We start from the raw sequence: 25039 nt of genomic DNA, 5'->3' as shown, positions 1-25039 counted from the left end.
AGCCTCTGAGCCACGTGTTGATCAGGGGTGCTTTCCTGTTCCTTCCAGTATCCTTCTCTGCCACTAAAGGGATTGAGGAAAACACTAACTGTGCTCCCAACCCTGCAACCATTCACCCCAGTGCCCTGAAATCCCTTCTGATGGCTTTTGGATTCCTCTCCACAACCTCATCACTGCCCACCTGCATGGCCAGTAGCGGGTAATAATCCGAGGGCTGTACCTGACCGGGGGGTTTCCTGGTGATGTCTCTAACCAGGCCCCAGGGAGGCAGCAGACTTCCCTGTGCGGTGGGTCTGGGCAGCATATCAGGCTCTCTGACCCCTCAGAAGGGAATCGCCTACGACGATGACCCTCCTTCCTTTCTTAACAGAGGCAGTTGTAATGTGTGGGGCTGATGGAGTTGTCCTGGGCAACTCCCTGGATGGACCTTCCTCTGCATCCAATTGCCTGGCCCTCGAGTTCCAGAGCCCCGTATCTGTTCTGCAGGGGCAACTAGGAAGGGTCTCTCTCTCTTTCTGCCCTGCGCTCTTGAGTGCTTGTTCCTTCATGGATTTTGCCACTTCAGGAGGGGTCCCTGACTCAATCCTCCCCTTCATGGTCCTTCATCTCGGTGACGTCTCATTTTATTCAGTTTTGAAGTCTGAACCATGAAAACCTGTTTTAACTAAATTGGCAGAGGGATATTTTAATGGTTATTTTCTAAAAGTATCAGTAAGAAGAAAATGTTGGTGGTTTTTTATTCCAGCTTTTTAAAAAAAAAAAAAATCCTTACTATTGCCCTTCCATGTGTGGCAGTCTCCATTTCTGATTCCACGGACTGTAGCACAGCAGTAAAAATTATCTCCTGGTTAAATGTGTTTGCAGAGAATCATATAACATGTGGGTGCATTTGGAGGAGATTAATCTGAAGGAGACATTTTATTTTACATCATGTAAAATTTTATATTGCCATCACATTTTCTTAAAAATTGCCCCTTCTTTTCTAGGACATAATGTAAAACCATAAATGAGCAATTTTAATGTCCTCTACTAAATTTTAAGAGCCAGGATGTGCTATCAAAGGGAGTATTTGGTTTGGATTGTCTAAAGCTGAAACTAAAGGGGACCGCTGCGGTTCTCACAGAGTAGCAAGAAACATGGGCTGCAAGAAGCATAACTACAAAGAACCTCAGACATCAGAAGTATAGAGTGCACCCAAGACTTTGTCAGAAAGCAGAAGTCTGTTAACAGAGTCAGCCCAGCAACCAGAAATTCTTTTTCATCAGCCAGAAATACAGATGAGAGAACAAGCTGTAATGATGACAAGCCTGACTTGGGACACATGGCTGAGAATTTATGCAAGAAACATGGAATAATTTAGGCTGGAAGTGATCCTGGAGACCATCATGTCCAGTCTCCTGTGCAGAGCAAGGCAAGCTTTGAAGGTGGGTATCACTTTCTGCTTTTGAAACTTGATGGTACACCTTCCTGGAGTTCATCAGCCTGAGAAGAGAAATCTTGCCCACCAGAGAGGGGCTGATACAGGATGGAACAGCCAAGGCATCAGATATTATGGCCACTGCAGTGGAAAAATACCAGATAAAGAAAAGGGAAAACAACAGAAAAGGTGACATCACCCACATACCAGATGACAGCATCAACTCCAAGGTCTCATACTCACAAAGGGACTTGGCTGTCATGAGTTAGGCAATAACAGGACCCGAGGGCTCAACACAGTTTTCTGTTGAGTGAGCACTCCAAACATGCACTGCAGAGTAATGCCCCTTCCCAGCTGCAGGGTCAGTCATACTGGTTTTCGCAAACAAGAATATCTTCAACACAGATGATGGATGTCAAATTGCTGTTTCGGGAAGTGGGGATTGAATTGCTTCAGACAATCATGAATTAAAGTTCTGCTTTTTTCATCTTCTTCTTGTGACTGTGTTACATAGACCCGAAGGAGCAGCAGGTAGCACGTGGTAATTCAGGTATCTGGGGAACTTAATGGATGAAAATTAAGGTACCCTAGAAATTACTAGAAGCCACTGCTAACCAGGTATTATTTAAAAAAAAAAAAATACGAATCCTGAAATGGTATTTAGACTTTATCCCTTGTCCAAGTGACATTGCAAATGTTTTGCTTTAGGCAACCAGGCTGCTTTGGCATGTTCCTGCTGGAGGTCTCACTTCCAGATGAGATGTTGTGGATGCCCCATCCCTGGATGTCTTCAAGGCCAGGCTGGATGTGGCTTTGAGCAACCTGGTTTAGTGCAAGGTGTCCCTGCCCATGGCAGGGGGGTTGGAACTAGATGATCTTTAAGGTCCTTTCCAACCCAAACCATTCTATGATTCTATGATTCCATGCATCTCTGCTTTTAGTGTGGCTGAAGCAAAAACAGGAAAGAAACATATAATTCAATAAAGAAATTCTTTCAGATTACAAATATCTGAAATTATAACTGTTGATAATGGAATTTAAAGTATTTTTCTTCTGGTGGTTTCAGAAAAAAAAGTACGTGTATACACACAAGCTTTTGCTGGGAATGGTAGCTCCTGGTAGCGATGTTTTACTGATAACAGTTTTTTGCCTCAAGCATTTTAACTTGTCAACCTACTACTGGCAGTAGATTAAAAAAAAAAAAAAAATATTGAAATAGATTTATCTTTGCAAAATTCTGTAGCAAGTATTTATTTTGCAACCATGGTGCTGAAATTAAACTGCCAGACAGATACGTGTTTATATTCCTGCAACCACAGGGTTTTTTTTAAAGATTCCATGAATGTGTTGCTAAGAAACAAAGTCCTTAGTATATCTATGTCACTCTTATCCTAATTACAAACAATTTGTTTAAATTGCATTTGAAATTTAATTTTTAATATTTAACCATGGTCCAATCACTTCAGATGTCATCTTGTTTACAGGAGGCAGTAGAAAAAAGGTACAACTGAGATAAATAAATTTGTTCTTGATGTATCATCATTTGGAGTTGCTGAAAGGTTCACAAGAAGCCTTTTTCCCCACACGAGGAGGGTCAGATCCATTACGGTGAACAGTTGTGATTGACTAGATGTTTGGTATTTTTGTGTTATTAAACTTTCCTGTAACACTGCAAATATTATGTTTAGCTTTTTTCTTGTTACTTATAAACAAATTGTACTGAGTAAGACCTAACATTTTAGGTTTTTCATAATTTTCAGGCGTTCTGATCAGAACCCTACGTTTCTACCAATATATTCCTTGATTACACCTTTTAAACATAAATCATCCCTAGAAAGTCATCAAGCTGCTACATTTCTCCACAGCTGCATGGGACAGTTTCTCTCCTAAAAAAAATAAATACTTGAACCCGTGTTATGCTGATCTGCTAAAAGCAATTAGCAGGAAAGGGAAGCCTGCTAATAGCAATTTGTACTCAGCCACAGCATTAAGTTACTTGAGCCAGTCACAGATGTATGTTGCATCTATCTGTACAAAAGCAGAGCACCAGTTACAGAACAACCAACAGATAACAGAGAAAAATCTGCAACAGTCACTGTCTTTTTCAGCCTTCACAAAAAGAACTAATTGTGACCTGCTTAGTTTAAATAACCAGGAAAGCTTGGAAAAGCTTGAAGAAAGAATAAGTTAATGAATCCGAGAGTTACACTTAAGAATCCTATAACAATAAGCAAGTGTAGGTCCTGCTGACCAGCCTGACCACCCCCCACCAAGGGCAGTGGTTCACAAAATAGCTAAAATTAACAGTTCCTCCGCGAGGGAGGTCTCATAGCCCTTCCCTTCACTGATGTACCTTTCCCCACACTCTTGCTTTGTTTGCCCTGGCAAAATTTCTGGCACTGCAAGATAGAGCCATGTGACTCATCATGCCTGTAAACTGCTACTCCCTCTTTTGTCACACTTCTTTTTTTCTCCCAGAGTCAGGCAACTCACAGTGCATTCAACTGCCAAAATCAGTGCAAAGGCAGCAGCAAGTGCACGTGGCAAGACACCTCGTCCTCCCAGCCATGGTTCAGCCAGCTCATTCCAAAAGCACCCCAGCAGCCCAAGAAGCGGCTGTAACAGCAGCCTGGCAAACGTTTCGGTGTAGAGGAGATCATTTACTTGACGGTCTGAACTGAAAAAAGGCCTCCTTCCAAAATACCTAACTGGATATAATAGTGGTCACAGGGAAGTGAGTTGTCACAGTGTTTTTTCCATGTAGAGAGTCAAATATAGTATTTTTCCCATTGTTTACCCAGCTCCAGTGTCCGAGACAAGAAGCCATGAGATGCACAACAGCTGTCACCACCAGTCCCCTGGTGGTACATCCACTGGTAAGGAACAACCCACCTTTGAAAAGTTGTTTGTATGAGAATAAAAAGCACATTGTTACTGAACCAATCAACATAGCACTAATGTGATCTCCATCTGAGATACACACTCAATACTCTCTGATGGCCAGTGGGTACTGAAACTCATAATTGGCTTTTTTCCTTGCAGCTATTCCTCATCACAAAGTAGTAAACTCCAGGTTATCTCAAGAACACAAAATGCAACTACTTATATTAAACAGCCCCTCTTTTATCTCATCTTTGGAACAGCATTACACTGTTAGTATTTAATATTTCCTAGTAAGTGTTAAAATCAACCCTCAGCAGGAAAACATTGTCTGTTCGAGAAGTACTTTCCCCAGTATAATGCAACAAGACTGAATTGAAAGTCATTGTTTGCTGAAATCAGACCACTTTTACCAGTTTTAATGGTGGGAGATCACAGAAGATTAAATTAGAAAGCATATGGGTTTTTTTTTTTAGGAAGCAACAGAAGTCACAGTAGGTGGTGTAAATTCCCTTGGGATTTGCAATTTTCTCAGGACCCAAGTGTTGAGAATTAAATCTCATGCCAATCTATGCAGCTAATTAGTGGTGTGCTGTGTTACCAATAACATGCTGGAGGAGTGTATCAGCAGACAAGGCACAGCTGAAAGGTCCCAACATCTCTTCCTAAAGGATCATCATGGCTACAGAACTGGTACGTATTGCTGTTCCTGAAATCATTCCTAACACGTCAGACTAAAGTAATAAAAACACTTACACAGGTATCTGAATATAAACACATGAGGTGGACACTTTGCCTCAAGGATCAGAACAGAAATACCTTGAACCTTGCTCTCCATCTTTGCATCTAGGTAACCACCTACAGATATTTGCCTAATTCCCGTGATGAGCAACTTGTTACTGATGCTTTCTTTGCTTCAGCAGGTTGATTCAGCCCAGGCTAGGACCTCAGATAAGGATAATGTGCTTCCTTATATAACCTGCCATTGCTTAAGATCCCAATTAGATTAAAATATTCTCCCACCCTGAGGATTTCCTCGGTCATTAGTCCGAAATGAGATTCACTTTCTTCCCAGCAGAACACTTACTACCCCTGCCTGCACTGGAGACACTAATTACTGTCTAGCAGTAAATAGGCAGCTCATGATTGCTTGCATCATTAGCCAACCTTGAAAGAGGTAATCAGCACATTGCTAAGCAGACTGCCCTCTTCTCCCTGCCTGGGCAATATTCAGATCCCAGTGTGAAGCTGTCCCATTGCTTTTTTTATAATCTCATATTCCATAAAGCATACAATTTGCTAGTCATACAACACAACACCTTGCTGGCTCTCCTGTGAGATGAAGCACAATAATAACCAAATTACTTTCACTGATAACAGATCCTTGGATGACTGTATCCTGAGCTGCCTCTGCAGGCTACCACATCATTGGGCAAGACAAAATACTGACAGCAAAACTCACATTTTTTTCAGGATTCATAGTGTATGTGAAACTAATCAGTCTCTGTAACATGTCAGCAGATATTTGGATAAAAACACATTCATTCCAAACACTTAACTCCCCCAGCTCCACTTTCATTTGCATTTTCTAAGCATGGATCATCAAAACTTGACCTTGTCTGCCATAGACCACCAATCACACTGGGCTGCTTACGTGACAGTGAAGTGCCCGAACACTGGCACCTCCTCTGCCAGTTCTCACTGTCCTCCTTTCTACCTTCCCAACTGATAATACACGTGTAAATGGCAGTGGCTGACTTGAAACCAGTGTGAAGTTTTTTGTCATAAGGATTATTTTTAACAACTTCAGATCTCTACTGTTATGCAAAAATATCATAACTCTCAAGATACAGTTTGATAACTTTAATGAGACTTTGCAATTTACATTCAATATGTATTAGTACACAAAATATAAGAATTCACATATACATATAAACTTCTGTTTGTGTTACAAGTTAACCAGTATGAACTACACAAACTACATTTATTCACACAACAAAATGGAACATTGATGAGCTTCATTCACCAACGAAATATCTCAACAATCTACGAACCAACATTTTTTTGCAGCTGCTAAAACAACAATCTTCCATAAAGAACAAATAATTTATGTCAACAGATACACTGGCATCACATTCTATGAAATCAAAAAGCCAAACTGAGCATTGACTGAAGACTTCCAGATTTCAGCAAAACCCACATGAAGCAACACTGCGGAACTTACACCAGCATCAAATCTGTCTACGGTTTATCAGCTCTGTGACTTAGAAGATAAATCACACACAAAAATTCTTCAGGGTAAATGAGGCCACTTCATTTCATTACAGGGTTATGTAACCCACTTATTTGTCAACCTTTTTAAAACAAAAAGGAAATAGCTTTTAAAACTAAAAATTAAAATATTTAAACCTTTTGGTTTCTTATTTACTGACTTACATGTTCTCACATACAACATGAATTTGTAGTCTGTGAATAGTTTTGGTCCCTCAGAATGTCTACTTGGTGAATCAGTTTTAACTACTTTATCCAAATATACTAACAATTCACTAATGTAGTTATTTGAAGTTAAGTAGGTAAAAATATCAGACATTTCTATCTTCAAACAATCCCTCTGCTACAAAAGGTCTCAGATACTCTCATTTTTGCTTCTGAACATAATACAGTCACAAAAAACAACGTTTCTTTTAGCAGCATTAAAGGTGAAGGGCCTCCTGTGTAAAGTCCAGGAAACTTTCTGGTACCTTCAAATATACTGAATGCCTCAGCTCTTCAGACACAGCCCCTGCAAACACTGAGAGTGCAGTTTGCTTTCACGAACAAAACCATGGTCCCAGGGCAGTTCTCTTCAGAGGTGCTCATTTGGTCACAAACATTTTTCATGACACATGTGTGACATTTTACAAACAAAGCAGATGTACCTCATGAGCATTTCAGTATAGGCATTAGGGGAATGCTTCAAGAAACTTCCTTCAGGTCGGGGAAAAAAAAAAACATAGTCTTTTTACAGACTAACCACAGCTTTATGCCTGTTAGCTTCAACAAAGTCTGTTGAAAGGACAGAAAATTCACCAATAGATCTGGAAATGTAACCGTAAGCAAGCTGAGCTGATCTGCTTCTGCGTTCCCACAGGGAACCTCATGTTTTGTCAGTGATTTGAAAGGAACACTTACACTGATGAAGTTTGCAGCCCTCACAAAAAATTCATGGAAGAGTAAATAATTAAGAGGCCAAGTCAATGAACCAAGAAAACTGGATCATTTAATAAGCTGGTCACAAGCAAAATTTCTTGCTTATATCCAACTGAAAAATGCAATCCCTAGAAGCAAAAATTCCCCTATGATGGACTTTACTCTAGGAAGCAGGGACTGCAAAGGATTTGGGGATAACACTGGTACAGAAAATCTACCCCTTTAAAAAATCACCTTGGAGATCACTTTCGCACTTGCATGTGTTCATAAGAAGCCTACTAAGGCAAAGGATTTGGCAGGGAGTATTGTAAGGAACCCTGTTCACATTAGTACCTGGAAGGGAGAAAATACAGGATAATTTATCATTCTACTGCCAGTTTTGGAAGGGAATTAAAACATTCAAGTGCATCTTTTGGAGTAGCAATATCAAACCGGTAAGCAACAAGAGCAAACCACTCACAATTTAAAACAAATGCCCAACCACTGAGCCTTGGAATTCATTTTAAGGTATTGCCCGTGTATGCGCGTTTCCTCCATCATCTCTCCATATACTGTGTTTAAGTTTATTGCCCCATAGAGCTCAGTGGCCGTAGGTTTATTTGTTTGGAACTTACTGGTGACTCAGATATTGCTGCAACCTTCAGAGAATTCTTGATGGAGCTGAGTTCCCACATGTGTAAGTTTATGATGTGCACGCCACAACATCCCCTTGTGATCTTGTACAGGTTTTTAAGTACAGCTTTCCGGAGAAGAATGTACACCCAGGGATCTAAAATCTGATTCCACGTTGCCATTCGGAGAGCGAAAAGTATTGTCTCACAGGTCTCCTTTGCACGACTCTCATTTATCCCAATTCTGGCCATTGTCACCTGAAAAAGGAACATTGTAAAATTATACATCAAAAAAATACACTAAGAGAGAGTGTAAATGAGTGAAACAGTTTCAATATTATCTCTAATCTTCCCACCTTCACAGCATCAGTGCATGCCAGCTGCAAAGTAAATACTTTCAGGCATTTAACATTTATCATCCCAGAAATCCTCTAATGTTTTACATAGGACGTACATGTGCCCCTGGGGAACCACTTCTGCTGAGCCTTGAGCAGAGAATGGCAACCAGCCAGACAATACCCTCCAAAACCAGGGTTTGATTTGAGCAAAGAATAAAAACCCATCCAGAATGTGAGCTATCCAGACTGTTCCAGGGATAGAGGCCACTGGTAGACCAGAACATTTTATGAAAGGTATTTATTTTTTCACATTTTCCAAATTAAAATCTGCATAAGGAATACTGCACTTTGATTTACCAAGAAGATTCACATATTTTAAGCCACAACAGAACACAATTTATTGACACCAGAGGGTTTAGAACTTTCTAGGCAAATTCAAGCCATGGTGACAAAGGCCACCAATACCCCTCCTCTTGCCAGCGGAGACACAGAGGGTTTCATTCACCTGTGGAGGTGCTGCACAGGGACAGACCTCCACCAGCAGCAACACTGCTGGAGCCAATAGTTTGACACAGTGGAGGTACTAGTTTTCCAGTATAGCTCAGCAGGACTGGTTCTGGCAGAAGATATCCAAGAGCTACACCAGCCCAGTAAGTTGTGGCTGGCCTTCACGCTTTGCAGAGCTGCAACCTAGGCGTTGACACACCAGCCCTACTGAAACACACCACTGGGGCTCCTGCCCTACAGAGCCCTTCTTTACAGGCTTTCTGCCACTGAGGTTTTGTAACCTGAGTTACTGTGTGAAGAAAGACGGACTCTGCAAAGCCAGGAATCTGCCAGAGGACGGTAAATTATCTCTATTGTTATGTTAAAAGTACATGAAGACCTTTTTTGGTAGACAGATGAAACACTGTAAAGTTTTCAGTTCCAAAGCCTTTAAAATTATAGATATTTAACTAAGAAACAGGATATTTTACACTGATGCTATGAGTACACTGATTTATTGGGCAGGTGGGGTCAGTCAGTCCAAGTGCAGAGGGTCATGTTTGCACAAAGACACATTTAAAAAAAAAAAAACCCACTAAAAATAATAATTAATTGAGAAAACTACCACTCAATATTCCAGCAAATCTATCTTACTCTTTTTTAAAAGAATCTCTGTATTCTTAGGCCCTACCTATAGCATGCAGGTCACCACATCTGAGTATAAACCTGAGTGGAACAGAGTGAATGCATGAAAGGAGACTATACTTGCTTGATCAAGCATTTCTGTATGGACCTCTGTGGGAGCAGTGAACAGAGCCCCTATGAACATTCCTGAGGAAGCTGGTAAGACTGGCAGAAGCACAGCTGGGAACTGGTGTGAGGAGGAGGAGGAATGTCTGAGCATTGAGCCAACACAAACACTTACAAGCAGTACCCTGAGCCTGCTTTTCACCCCACAACCGTTGGGCACATTCCTCTCTGACATCAGCAGCCCACCCAAACTTGGACATCTCCTTTGGCCTCTGCACAGGATGTTTTCTCAGGACAGTCCTACATTTTATTTATTAGAGTCCCAATCCCACAAGCCAAACTCAGACGGAATACTCCTCACTCGTGCCAGTAGGACTGGGCAGCAAATGACATCACAACACAGTTCATTGACCAATGTCCTTATCCGATATGCCGCATGCTTGACTTAATACAGACATATAGCTTCCTAATCTGCTTCTTGATGTACTTCAAAATTCTATTTGTTGTTCTTTTTCATACTGCAAAGTTAAAACATGTCAAATTGAATGTAATTTCGTGCTTGTAAGAGGAAGCAGTAAATGTTGCCATCTAGGAAAAGTAGCTCCATTCAGATTTCTGTAAAACTATTATTTCCTACATTATCTACAAATTTTGTTTCATAAAAAAAGAATCTTCTAGCCATATTACTTATATGTTATGGGTTAGTGTGTTATGCAGAAAGTAAAAAATACTTGCTTTCCTGTATCACTAAGACCAACATGAAATGATATCCCACCTTTTTGAAGTTCTGAGAGACTTCCATACAGGCCTGGACTAAGACAGAGAATTTTAGTCCAACCCCAGGCATGAGCATTTTTATCCTAAAACACTTGTGGCAGATCAGTGGTAGCAAGACATGTTTCCATCACATTGTGTGTGAGTATGAAGTGAGATAGTTCCTCACTCCTCCAGAGAGCTTGCACTGTATGGGAAGTTCTTCCATATCTTTGAGAAAACATATAAGAAAACTGCAACCAACTGAAGCCAACCCCATGCAAAGATAGGGCAAAGAGGAGACCATGTCTTGGCTACTGGAGACTTTCTAAAATAATCTGATGATTTCTAGAACAAGACCCTAAACTCCAGCTGAAGAGGGGGAGAATGAAGTGAGGTCAATATAAACTAATTCTATCATATTTTCATGCTCATTTTTTAAGTTAAATTTTAAAATTTTAAAATAGTATTCCCAAGTCAGTTTGAAATCATAAATTATAAAAAAGGCCTAATATGCTACAAGCTGTTTAATAAAGGATTTCATTGAAGCAAAACATGCAGACAGTCTGTATTTGCTCCCTAGATGCAAGAAGGTCATGTCACTGGACTGTCACAAGTCACCAGCTCCGAAACTGCAACCAGAGCTTGCTGCAGGCTAAGATGACTTCTGAGAGCAGGACATCCTCTGCAGGCACAGAAAGGACACTTTCTTATTTCTTCTTATCTGACTAGTACTGTTCAATAACTAGTTCAAAGTTGTCCTCTGCAGGCAGCAGTACACAAATGGGGAAGCAGGAAAAGGCAACATGATTGCACCATATCTAGTTGCCTTTGATCTCCACAACAGAATTCAGTATTTGTAGATTCAGCAGTATGACTCAAAAAATTAATCCCCAGCTTGTAAATAATAAACGAAACTCATTACATTTTCTAACATATTTAGAAATGTAAAATCCAAGTAGCATCTTGCTGAGTTATATAATGTTTATACAAAGACAGCTGTAGTATGTCTCCCTGGTTTGCAAAAAAATGAAAGTATGACATGATGTAACCAATACACCTCAAACTTTTTTTAGGAAAGTAACTATAAAAGCATAACTGTAAAAGTGACTATTAAAACCAAGGCTGCCTGCTTGTAAGATATACGGTTACTCTGACTCATATTAGTCCTTCATGGTCCAAGGGAAGACCTGAGAATTCCCTGTCCCTCAAAAGAAATACAGAGAAATCAAATTTTTGTCAAGCAAGACTTAACACAAAACATTAAACTTCTCCATCCTTCTTGTCCAATTTTAGGCTTCACTAGAACCGAAGCTCACTTTACAAGATCCAGAATGTCTGATGGAAAAGTTTTAAAAACATTTTGAAACCACTGACTTCTACAATTTTGCATCTAGCGGATAGCATCAGAGAACTGTCATTTCCCTCAGGGACAAAGCTCAGTGCAACAAACTGAAAAGAATTGCTCCAAAGCTTCGCACCAGTCTCCAAATATAAACAGCATGACTTTAATTTCCCTTCCAATTGGATCTCAATTATATGAGAACAACTAATAAGCTAAATGGCAGTGCTCCTTGGTCACATTCCTGTTAGTACTCAAGGACAGCCAGTCAAAACAAGAAGCAGACTACAGCTAGTTGGAAAATACGACATACTGTAATGCTACTTTGATGCATTTCAGCACACAGACTTTAAATCCAGGTTCTATCCTTGACTTGAGGAAACTGGACAAAAACCAGTCACCAAGAGATTGACATGGAAAACAGAGCAGTCAAATATCAGAAATTCTCTTGCTCTGTAGCTCAGCCTTCAGGCTTCACTTCCCTGTGGGAATCTTGCAGACCCTCCCAAACCTCTTCCTTTGGATTTCATTACAAGCAGTTCTGAGAATTTCTATTAATGGAAGAAAATCAATTTTTTTTTCAGTATTTGCTGAGTACTTATATTTTGTCACTGATGTCTATGTCGAATCAAGAGGTTTATATCCCCTTCTCCTAAACCACACAGGACTCAAAGCAGTATTATACTGATTATGTCTCACTCCATGTAAACAAAAAATGCATAATTATTTAGAATTTCCAGAAGTTTTTGGAACTTCTATTATTCATACATGCTACAAAGAAGCTGCAGTCTGCTATAGGCAAGAGCTGACAGAAGCTAATACTTTGTAGTACTCTACAAACACAAACTTTAAGAAAAAAAATTTGCACAAGAGGGAGAGGGAGAAATCAAAATATATTTATCTTCACATTTTATGTACCATTTTATACCTCCTAAGAACAGTCATTAGAAAAGAAACACTGACAGCAAATTGCCTATATCATTGCTATATAGATATTGCAGTAGGTAAACCAAGCATTTGTTGCAACAAAGCTAGGAATGTTTCATTTTATTTTTTTATGTGATTCTATATACATCACTTTAAAAGCAAGGTCTTTCAAGAAAAATATATAGCGCACCAGTTCTGCCATGAAAATGTTAGTACACGCACTGTACAACTTATGCCATGTAACATTTTTTATGTTATAGATCTACAACATAGTTTTCGCCTAATGTTTTCCCTTTCCTTTTCAAAAGAAAAACACAAAGCATCCTTCAACATTTATACACCAGATGGTCATTTGGCCTAGCAGGTAAATTTTAACTGAGCATAGTAATTTTATAAAATATGTGTATTTAAAAAGAAGCTGGAAAAGATAAAACGCTTTAGCAAGTTTTCTTCACGTTAAAGTCTAGGGGGTACTTTTAAGGGGATACACAATACATCCATATGTAAAGTTTTGCAGGATGAACTCTTGAACAAGAAGCAGCAAATTGAGGGAGTCCCCATTTCTCACATGTGCGCTTCTGTGAAAAAATAATAATGTCACTAAAAATTAACAATGGATCCACTGGCTCACTATTCAGTTGGGAAAAAATCTGTGTCTACCTCCCAAAATCAAGTTATATTCCAAAACAGGTAAATCAAGGATGTAACTACTACCTGCCATGATATGCAGCTAGTCTGAGAAAGACCCTTCCCCTATCCCCAGAGGTCGCAGTCTCTCTGGGGAAACACAGAATCCAAATGAGAAACAGGTGGAAAAGATTTGGATGACCAGGCGTAGCTGAGGTTGCAAAAAAATTTTGTAGAACTTTGTTTAGCCTTCATGTGCTCCACATTTGCCACCCTTAAAAGGGAGATGTGTAAACCTTTTGGAGGTACTGTAAAGCTAAAGGCATTCAGAGTTCGGAGGTGTTCCCAAAACACTACTGCTGTGATAAAAGTCAAAAAAAGTATAGAGAAAGCAGGAAAACACAACATTTTCCATGAAGAAAATTAAAATAGTTTCTGATATTCCTTTCTCAGACACAGTTGATTCTATGACCAGTCAATTTCTCACCAGCCTATGATGCTGCCTTACAAACGGTACCATTCAGGATACACGCGCCTTTTCTCATGCTGGCAAGATCAAAGCCTTCAAACAGTATGTGCAAGCACCCCCCCTTGAACTGGTATGGCTGATCTCACATCAGCTGAACACCAAAGGAAGGACTGCAGTGTGGCAGCATATATACAACACAGCAGCCATGACCTTAAATTAAGGCTCTGTGGTGGTTTGCCACCCAGCAACTCCTCTTCGACTGACCTCACCGTATGATCCCTCCTCGCAGAGCTCAGTTCTTTTGAGCTTTCTGCTCTCCTCACGCAGGCTCAGGTCTGCAGAGGACTCTCCATTGCACTCCATTACTGTGTCATTGGAGTCAAGTGTGACATTTTCATCATCTGAGTTTTTACAGCTTTATCAAATTATTTATGGATGGCAAAACACTTTCTGAACAAACATTTAGAAACATAATTTGAAATAAGATTTTAATGTATGCAAGAATTTGTCAAAATTACTGAAAAAAATACATAAAGTGCCACAACATTATACTCACTATTTATATTTTATTAACTGCCTTTGGCATTATCACACTCTATTTTTTTTGGAATGCAATTATGAAGTAAGCCTCATAAACAGAAAGGGGTTTTGTGTGCATAAACTCACAAACATTAACTGAAAGTGAAGTTTTTATTTTCTGTCGTCTTTCCCCTTAGACACTACCTATTTGCATCCTTTTTGCAGTAACATAAACTCAGGTTGGGCTTGAATGAAGTATTCCAGGACACCTGTCTTTGTTTCTCAAAAAAAAAAAAAAAAATCTAGATATTCCTCCTTGGATTGACAGTCCCTTTTCCTTTTTCCTTTCTTCTCTCTCAAAATCAGAAATACTTTGGTTCAAATAGCTGGCAATGTAATTACTCTCACAGCTTAATTGATTAACTCATTTGAAAGGAAAAAAAATGGAATGGATAGAGAGGATTTTTGCATTGAAAACAGTAGATGACTCACTTCATAATGAAAAGACAGTGTCCATACCAAAGTTAAATAAATGACCTGTTTCCTGAGCTACATGTTCTAAAGCTACAAGAAAGCTTGCTTCCATAGAGCAAGGAATGTATTGCTGCCCTACGACAAGGCCTATCACAAAAATCTCTAGAACAAAAAATTAATTTTACGGTTAAAATTAAAATATTCTTCACCCAGCAATGCTGAGAAAAACTTTACAGGACAGCTGCTAGACCTCTGGGACCAGAAAACAACAGAGTATTTCTAATAGTGCACAATAAGGACCACCCTGAGAAACACAAATGAATCAAATAGGTAAGTATTTAGGGACGTAATATTATACGTATTCAGGATCCATTTATTCTTCCACAAGGGTCAGTTGGGTAAAGCTTCAAACTCTGGAAACAGCCTATTACTTCTCTTTTAGTACTTTGCTTTTCAGGTTTTCACACTCTTTTGGAAAACAATCGTATTTTTATTGGTTAAATAAATATTCTCATTGATTTAAGAGAAACAGAATTTCTCTCACTAACACCCTAGCAATACCAAAAGAAAGAATCGCAAATAACATGTAATACTGGGCAGGAAGAGAACTGATGGAATACAGAACAAGAGGAAGAATATACAGACAACCTGGAGGAAAAAGGAGCTGCAAAGTTCCGTAATTATTGAATGAATTCAGCATTTAACTACTGTTATGCACAGAATCAAATCCATAGCTTAGTAGTGAACTGTCTTTTCAAACATCACCATGTGCGGGCTGCTTCATTACTAAACTCATCCTCCACTGCATCTACATGTCTGACGAGAGATACAACACAGATTCAGCAACCAGAGGTAAACTTACATCTTTGAGAGCAAGAAAATGTTCTTCTATAGGGATTGTAGGATCTGCCAGTTCTTACCTGGCCATTTTATAATTGTCTGAGATCTGTTACTTTTGTCCAAGAATCCAAGAGTAGGGCTGAATCCTCTAAGGGCTCCTTGGACAGGTCATTCCCTGATTTCAGAGAAATGGCACATACATGCAGGCTTTCAGGGCAAATACCACCCAATCCAGAGATATCAATACCTATTAGAAGTGTTAAGAGAAGGGAGAAGAATTTTGCAGTGAGTCAGTCATGATATATAGTGGCCTTTTCATCTCTTCTAGAATTCAGGAATGCAGATGGCTTTGTTGCGTGACGAAGCCTGCCAGACCTCAAGTAACAACAGGTCTAAAAAAGTAAAGAACCTACTCTATTGCCTACCAATGGAGTCAGGCCTTCAGTTTAATTATCTGAGAAATTATGGTGTTTATTACATGGCTGTAGGGGGGGAAATAAGGAGAAAAATATATATATATTCTTTTGTAATTATATTTTATGTATGCTTAACATGTATGCAACATACACAGTGGAGGAAAATGAAATCTTTTCAAAGACGGATTGGAGTCCCAGTCACTGAATGACTTGGTGCTTTCTGATTTGCAGTATTTGCAAATCTGTCTGGAGACAAAGAAAGATGTGATGTGTTCCTTTCAGGTTATTTTTTAAAACATCACCGTTATTAAAGTGACTAATTATCATTCTGGAAAAGTATACTAAGAAGCTATAAATGGAAATAACAAGGCTCATTAATTAGCAACATATTTACCAAGTTGGAATATATAATTTGCAATTTTTTTCCTTTAATGTTATCAAATAAATTAAGAGGGACTGCTGTGCAGCTGGACCACCTTTTAGGTGGAAGAAGGAAGAGAAAAATCAAGTCTCCATTTAAGAGTGATTTATTTCTCACTGCTCCTTCAAGGGCACATTCCTAGTAAAAAGTAGATTCCATTTTATTTCCTACTCACTAATGAACTGTAAATCCTAAACCAAATTGTTACCACTTACATATGTCCTCATGTCCTTCCTGCTTCGTCTGGTTTAGCACCTTTCCACGCAGTGAGGCAGACAGGAACACAGCTGGCCAGATCCTGGCCAGATCCCTACCAGCACGAGTCTCCTCCCCATGTTCTCCTGTCCTGATGTTGGTCATAACGTGGGTGACGAGGTTGCTTGTGGACAGACCTTACATCCGTTACGTCCTCCCTCACTCCTGGAACTGTGGGGTGGTCGTGCAGCCCATGCAGCTTACACAGGGTTCAAGCCATCTGAGGCAGTTGGCAGCACCCCAGTCTGGGACAGCAAGTAGGGGACCAGCTATAAATCAGGCATTAACTTTCATTTCTCCAATGACAAAGTAATCTTTGGTTTCTGCGAGTTTAGTATTGAGGCCTAATTGTCTTAAAAACCTCAGTTCAGGACATTCCTTACACAAAGGCTCATCTCCATCCTTCATGCAGAATCACAACTCCAATGCCATTCAAACCCACCCCTTGGCACGCATCGCTGAATGAGGTTGTCACATGGCTCATTAAAAAGAGGAGTTTAAAATGAGTTTATGAGCTGGTCTCCACACCCCGCCCTGTCTGGAGTAGATAAGAGCAATCCTTCAGCAAGAAAACAGTATATTACCTACAATGCCGCCCAGGTTCATTCACCCGCTCAGCTAATTCTCCTCATCCAATAGGAGAATGAATCCAAAAGAATGAGTCGTAATTACTAAAACCTTAACTCCTGGTGTAAACCCTTTCTGCAACATTCTGCTACCTAACCATTGCTATTTCTGAAAGCACATGCACAGAGTCTTTTAAGTCTTAAAAGCACCCGAAATAAGAATTTTTGCCCTGCTTTACATCTAAACAGCATATTACCCAGAAGAGCATCCAAATTATGAGCACTCTCAGACATTAATTGGTTCTACACTGCTATTGAGACAAGTAACTTCTGCTAGAAAGCATTTATAATCACCATGCAAAACTTAACAACATGAATTAACACACTAATAAATATCTCACAGAACACATGAATGTATATCACACCCTGTCGTGTTAAACCTGGTGAGGATGAAGGACTTCCTGGAGTTGTTCCATGTGAGTGTATTTGTCCCCAAGACTTTTCAGCAACAAGTTTACCATTTAAAGTCTTTACATAGTCAGGAAAAAGAGCTTTCCTAAAATAACCATCCAAAAATGGTTATGCTGTGTATGACATTTTCCAAAAAAGGTTATGCAGCGTATGATATTTTCAAGCATGACAGGCCTGAATAAGTGTAATAACTAGGAAATGTGGAGAATTCTCTTATATCAAACAAAATTTAAAACGTATGTCAAATTGACATACGTTTTTAATATGAAGCAAAGAATCCAAAAACTTTGCCAACTGAATAAATAAGGGGAGGTTATGAATGGCAATTTTACTTATCTGAAGTTTTCAGAATTTGATTTTTTGAGATGGCAACTTCAAAATTGAAAAAAAATTCAAAATTTTCAGTAAAACTCACTAACGTCTGTTTGGAACGAAATATTGTGCTTCAATTTGTAGATATTTATGTTTTAATTCTGTACACATAAATTTAAAAATTAAACAGAAAGCAATTTTGAAAGAAAAACAGGACCATGTTGTTTTGAAAATGCAATATCCTCCCATTATTGCCTTCCCAATTTTTTCTCTCCAAAACAAACCAACCTTGTGGCATTCTGATGGCACTGCATTTTCATAAAAAGGTTTTACATAAGTTTTTCCAAACAGTACAAGTAAACACAGATAAAAAAAGCTGTAATTATGCTTCCCCAAAGCCTCTGATAAGGGACAATCTGTCCACTTCAGCTCTTCCTTCCCTGCTTCATACTATTACTGCCTGACAATATACACCATCCATTACTTCTCCAGAACTTCTTCCCTGTTGAGAGTATCTCATGCTCAACTCCCTGACTTTTGTGAGAGGAAGGTAGACACTTGAATTACAAATTTAGCCACAATTAATATACAGTTTCTAAGCACTCTATTATACCCTGGCTCACACTTAAAAACTTTTAAAATTATTCATATTTCTCAGAAATACTAAGGCCCATAAAATCTCTATCAACTGTAAAAGATGAAAATAAGAGAAGACCAATTCTGAACATGGGAACAGTACCTTTCAAATTCAGTATCATTTTAGGTGAGTATACTCTAAAATGATGGTCATTCCACATCTCATCTAACCTGGGGGAAATTTGCCAGCTGTGCCTCTTAAGAATACAAAATAAAAGAATGATCTGTATAACCAATACTAAAAAAAAGGCATGAAAATCTTATCCAAGGGTTTCTAATATCACAGAAACACATTTGAATAGGTGGATTGAATTTTTAAATGCATTGTATTAAACTTTGTTATTCTCCGTCTGTAAACACCTGCAATTTCTTTACATGGAGTATTTTCATGGTGACAGAAAAGCACACTCAAATTGTCTGAGTTTCTGCTTAAACCTTATTCCACAAGAAAATAAGCTAAAAAGACACTCCTGTCCTGAGACTAACAACAACTTCAATCAAAATGAGTGTTCTCTTTCCTCTTTATCCCTATAATCAGCTATTTATCCAAAATATCTTTTGGGCCATAATATTAGGATTGACACTAACATTTCAGGGATTTAACCTTGAGTATCAGAAACTCATTCGGAGGAACTTAAGCAAGAACAGTAATTGAATTTGCACAGTGTTAACCTATGTATTGAGACACATGGGAAGCAATTAAAAGGCCAGGCTCTCACAGCCCTGTTTTCTAGTGTAGCTTGAAAGACAAGCAAATTCATGTGAGCCTTTTTTCTTTCCAGAGGAACTCAGGGACCATTTTATTCAGCCACTCCTGATCATACTCTTCTGACACAGCAAGGCTTGGAAGAGAAATAACAACCTACAGTCAACAATAACATTGCTGTATTGATGCTTTGGACTACAGACAAAGAGGTGCATCTAGCAGGTCTTCTGCTGGCAAAGAGCTTTTACCTTTCCCAATGAAACTGGATCATTTATTAAAACCACTGTGGCAGCAGCGCTCTCCTGCAATGGACTTGCACCCAGCCCAAGAGATGCAATGACAACATCCATGGAAGTCCTGCAGTCAGTCACCAATCCTGTGCCCGTCAGCCTGTCGCTGGCTGGGTGTGAAGTGTAGCTGAGACCCGACTCAAACCACATCTTCCTTACTCCAACAACACATCCCATCTCTCTACGGTGCCAACAGACAACCGTTCCAGCAAAACATGACAAGGATTTAATGACAAAAGTCAGCAGAAACATAGTAATTATCATTGATTATCTTCTCAAAAATCTGAATCTTGGAAAAGACAAAGTGTGTTTTTACCCTGTGCAAGTAACTTTTACAACAGTGTTCAAAGTTGCAAGGTTAGCTAAACGTGTAAGAGTATCTCCTTCAGTCTTAGAAATGGATGATTGGAACTGAAAGCCTAATTTATCCTTTCTTGAAAGTAAAGATCGCTCTTCTTGTTGACAGTGCCTATGCAGGCACAACGACCTCACGGAGGCGGCAGCTTTGACTAACGTGTTTTGCCGGTGTTTCCGTAAGAGCATATGCTTCTGCAGAGCAGCCACCCGTGAGGTCTGGGGTGGCTGTACTGCACACGGACAAGGGCCTCGCTGGCAGAGCGTGGACCTGCATCCCAGGACATCTTGTGCCTGCTTCTCCTCAGCTACATTTTTCAGTTATGAACAATCACCAGCCAGAGAGCATGGAGAAGGGACAGATTTTTAAGTAACTATTTTGTTGTAGGGACAATACAACCAGAAATATTTGAAGGCATACAATCAACATTAATAAAGCAATAAGCTCATTTAAATGATTAATAGAACAGAATTTTAACTATGGAAATTTAAACTACAAGCTTGTTAAAGAATAAAGACAACAGGAATGGAGGGAGATGCCTCAAGGGTAACAAGGGAATGAACTCCTGGCAAAGTGTGACCATGCAAGTATATACATGACTACACATACAAAAACACTAAAATGAGATCCGTAGAGGACTGCCTTGTACAACAAAGTACCTTATACTATATGCAAACACACAGCCTAAAATTTAGTGTAAAACCTGAAAACTACTGACCTTCTTCAGTACATACCAATTGTGAGACCAACTGTCTCAGCACCCAAAATACCTGGTCTAACAACAAGAGTGGAGTGAGCAGGGGTAAGGGTATTCCACCAAGAGCATCCCTGTTAGTGCAGCACTGCCCTTCTGGCCTTCCCCGGCAGCATATCCACTGAAAGACCACTCAGGCTGGCTCTGGCTGCTTCTAGGTTGGAGTGATTCAGCAAATTCTAAGCTAAATGCAGCCCTAGGTGCATGACAACCAACCATCAAGCCTTACAAGACAGTCTGAGGACAAGAAGGAGCATTTCAGAAAGATGAAATTAGCATAACAAATTGGAAACGAAAGAGGTGACATGAGAAGAGACTGATAGAAATTAATCTAGGCAGTAAAAAAAGCAACTGAATAAGGGCTGATTTAATCATATGAAATAAATAGCTGTGATCTTTAAAAGAAAATAGGAGGAGCGACTCTTTTCAGCAGCAGAGGGGAGGTAAAACTGGAATGAAATTAAACAGATAACTGCATGGAAAAAAGATCTCAACAAGAGTAATTTAAATGTAAAAGTATTTTTCTCAGGCTAAAACTGTGTTCCACACATGAAAAAGATTAGACATTTCTCTATACCATAATTTGTTCTCGTAGATAAATTCGCTCTGAAATAAACCCCTCCTGTCCATAGTCAGAGGGAGTTCACTTTGCTACTCCAAAACCAAAATTTAAAATACATTTATCCCTTGAGGCACACAGAATTTGACGTACTGAAGTCAGAATTTGCTCATACGAACACAGATACAAAAACAAGCTGTTTCATGACAGGCCAGACATCAAGTCACAGCCAAAAAACAGCTTTATATAACGATCTATTTCATCAGAGATTCTTGTCACAAAATGCTCCAGACCAGCTATTTGCTTTGGGAATCTAACCCCTAGAGACCAAATTTATCCAACAAAATTCACGTATCCCTAGCAAAGGGCTAAGACTAGGATGAAAAAAGATGACTTATTACACCGAGAAGTTGATGTTACTATCTTCAGAACATATTTTCCTGGAATTACCCACCACAGAGCAAAATTATCTGGACTGTCAGAACAAATGTGCCTCTGACAATCATTCACTACATAGATTACTAAATTGAAAGTGGGTAGATTTAGATTATACATCAGGAAAAAATTTTTCCCGGAGAGGGTGGTGAGGCACTGGAACAGGCTGCCCAGAGAAGCTGTGGCTGCCCCATCCCTGGAAGTGTTCAAGGCCAGGCTGGATGAGGCTTTGAGCAACCTGGTCTAGTAGAAGGAGCCCTGCCCATGGCAGGGGGGTTGGAACTAAATGATCTTTAAGGTCCCTTCCAACCCAAACCATTCTAGGATTCTCTGATTATCAGAAACTCAAGAATTTCACTTGTTGCTTTTTTTGTGAATTCCCTCCTGCTCTCAACTCCTCAAAAGTAGATAAATGTTCCCCTGTAATGGAAGAAGCAGGGAATACCCCTCATTCTGTTAGTCCATAAAGGAAAGCTTCCCACACAGTGACAGAAAACTTGAAAAAGCTGCTCATTTTTTACGAGAAAATGATACAGAGCTTCAGGACACAAACCAGAAGGAAGAAAGTCTCTGTCCAACAGTCCCAGGCAGAGCTAGCTCCACATGGGCTCTGCTTCTGAAAAACACTCCAGATCTTCAAGAGTCTTAAAACAGAGGTGGTGATTGATTATATTATGTATTATTATACACAATATTAAATGTTATGTATATGTATATATATGTACACACACACAGAGATACATAAAGTCACCAAAATAAGTTCACTACCACCATCAAGTTCAGTTCCACACCACGTACCATAAAGGACGAACCAGGGTCTTGTGCCTTGATTATCACCTAAAGGTGATTTTAGCACAGCACAATGCCTGAATATATAAATCCACATTAAAACAAACAAACAAACAAAAAAACCCACAACAAAACAAAACAAACCCTCTAGTAGTGAAGTATATCTACAGTTGGATTTCAGTATTGGCTAGACTTGATTTTGTCAGCCACACACATATCTCAATTGACCTAACACCAGACTAGATTAAAACCAGAAGAAAAAGAAACAAAGCAAACCCCTCATCTGATGGAGTATCACACCAAATAAATCCAAACTCTTGTATCTGCAAACCATATGTGGCATAAACTGCATCACCTTCCTCCGCTTTCTATTCCGAAAGTTTGTTTGGTTTCTAATCATGTTGATTTATATCAAGGCAAATCACTTTCACATAACATTTTGTTCTTTGCGATAGAGAATGTGGGGAAAATTGTCAATTCAAAGATTGACGCTGGTTTCTTTTGCTTTGAGGAAAAAATTAAAAAGCAAATGAATGCAAAACAAGTATGCATTTAGCTACTTTGCCAAATAATTTCACCTATGAACACCTGCTTATATTTATTTCAAGAAATACATATTTTGGTATATGCTGATTACAGAATCTAAACAATTCATTTCACAAATTAAAAGCCCTGAGAGGTTACATATATATCGGACAAGTAGAATTGGATCAGCAATTCGTTGTACATCATATGCCTTGATAAACCCTGGATCTCTTTGTTGTAGCTCTTTAGCAGTGCATTCCTAGCACAGCTTTATTCCACCGCATCTGTGCATGCTCCGCTGCAGCCCAACACTTGTTAAATTAACACCATACTTACAATTTTGTTTGTATTCAGCGAACAGAATGCTATCAAAACAAAGATTGGGTAATTCAGAAAATTATCTTAATGTAAACTCTAGAATCCTAATAGCTAAGAAAGTACCAAGGACCCCATTTTACTGCATTTCCCAGTCTGTTGAATTCTTTGGCTAAGACACTATTTGCTAAACTTCCTTGATACTTTGTTACAAGAATGAAATCCTACCTTATGCTAACTTCTTTTTAATTTCTCTTCTCTAATGCACATTAGTCCATATTGCAGAACTATCTTCCATACTGCCAGGCTAATTTCGGTGATAGTTTGGCTCATCTCATTACAACAGATCCAGAAGCAAAACATCCTGAGCCCAGAAAGCACAGCGAGCACCAGCAGATCTGCTGCCCAACCAACCTGTATTGCTTGTGTATCACCTCCCTCCCCAACACACTCCCCAAAAATACCAAGTACAAAATTAAGCGAGAAGTCATTCTGTGGTCTGTATCACCAGCTCATGAAAACGCCAAGTGCTGAAATAGCTCTTAAAAAAATTCTGCAGCTGGAATAATAATTCATTGTCAACTACAACTTAGATGAAGTTAAATACTTCAGCAAAAGTACTATTGGGAATTTATTAAAGATTGTCAAGATTTTAAAAATTATCTTTCTACATTTAATAAAAATTTTTAAATTATCACCACTGAAAAAAAAATCATAGTAGTTGCAATTTAATGTTTTTTCATATATTGAATAAATGAAATATTTGAATTAAAAAAGTGTGTATAGCTCTTTTGACATCCAAGGGCTTTTTAAAAGTCAAATTAATATCAACTTTTAAGGACAGTTATTTTATCTGAAAATAAATGTCACCATATTTTATCTGAAAATAAATATCACCATACACTATTTTTTTCATTAAAGTAAAACCATTACTTGAGTTGCTTTTCTTGAAAACTATTCTGTGGTTTGCCCCAGACAAATTTCAGGAGGTGTCTGGGTGTCTGCAAATAACTGGAAGTTCACTACAAAAGCTCACTATATGCTTTTGATGACTTTGTTTATGCTCTATACACTACAGCCAGGACACTGACAAAAGCCAACATGAATTTAAACTATGCTGCTGAACAAGTATAGAAAGTCAATAGAGAAGCAGGGGAAATTTCTCGGGGCGTTCAACAAAAGTGAAAGAGGTTTTGTGCATTTCAGTGGCGCAGAGATTTATATCCAGATTCCGTCCTTGAAGTCTGCAATACTGAATTAATAAAATGCTACCTGTCAGATATAGCCAACTGCTTCGGCTAGGCTAATATCAGTGTCTAATTTGGAACTAGTTCAGGTAACTCCATACTGTACTATAGGCAGTGAGTAGATGAGGTATAGCTGGATCTGATTCAGATCTCAGATTTAAATTTCTATATTTGTGAACTCAAACCAAAATTACTCCTCATTCATATCAGTGGAAAACTACAGGACCTTGTCTCTAGGAAACAAAAGATTTCACATTACTTACAACTTAACCTCTCTCATCCTAGTAAAAAAATAAACTTTGTTCAGTCGAGTTTACTGCAGTAAAAAGAGTTAACGTCAGTTTTATAATGTCAGTTTTGACAAC

General features: G+C 39.0%; 1 protein-coding gene across 1 annotated transcript in view; it reads right to left on the bottom strand.

Moving 5' to 3' along the window:
- Nucleotides 1-7879: 7879 nt before the first annotated feature.
- Nucleotides 7880-25039, bottom strand: part of LOC104511465 (prostaglandin F2-alpha receptor-like) — an 18759-nt gene continuing 1599 nt past the window's right edge. Inside the window, 1 exon segment of the mRNA XM_010154091.1 lies at nt 7880-8355. Coding sequence (XP_010152393.1) covers nt 8050-8355 — 306 coding nt within the window. The 3' untranslated portion in view covers nt 7880-8049.

The sequence above is a fragment of the Eurypyga helias genome, unplaced genomic scaffold (genome assembly GCF_000690775.1).
Source record: "Eurypyga helias isolate BGI_N326 unplaced genomic scaffold, ASM69077v1 scaffold26406, whole genome shotgun sequence".
Taxonomy (NCBI): domain Eukaryota; kingdom Metazoa; phylum Chordata; class Aves; order Eurypygiformes; family Eurypygidae; genus Eurypyga; species Eurypyga helias.
This window is presented reverse-complemented; position numbering and strand designations above follow the sequence as displayed.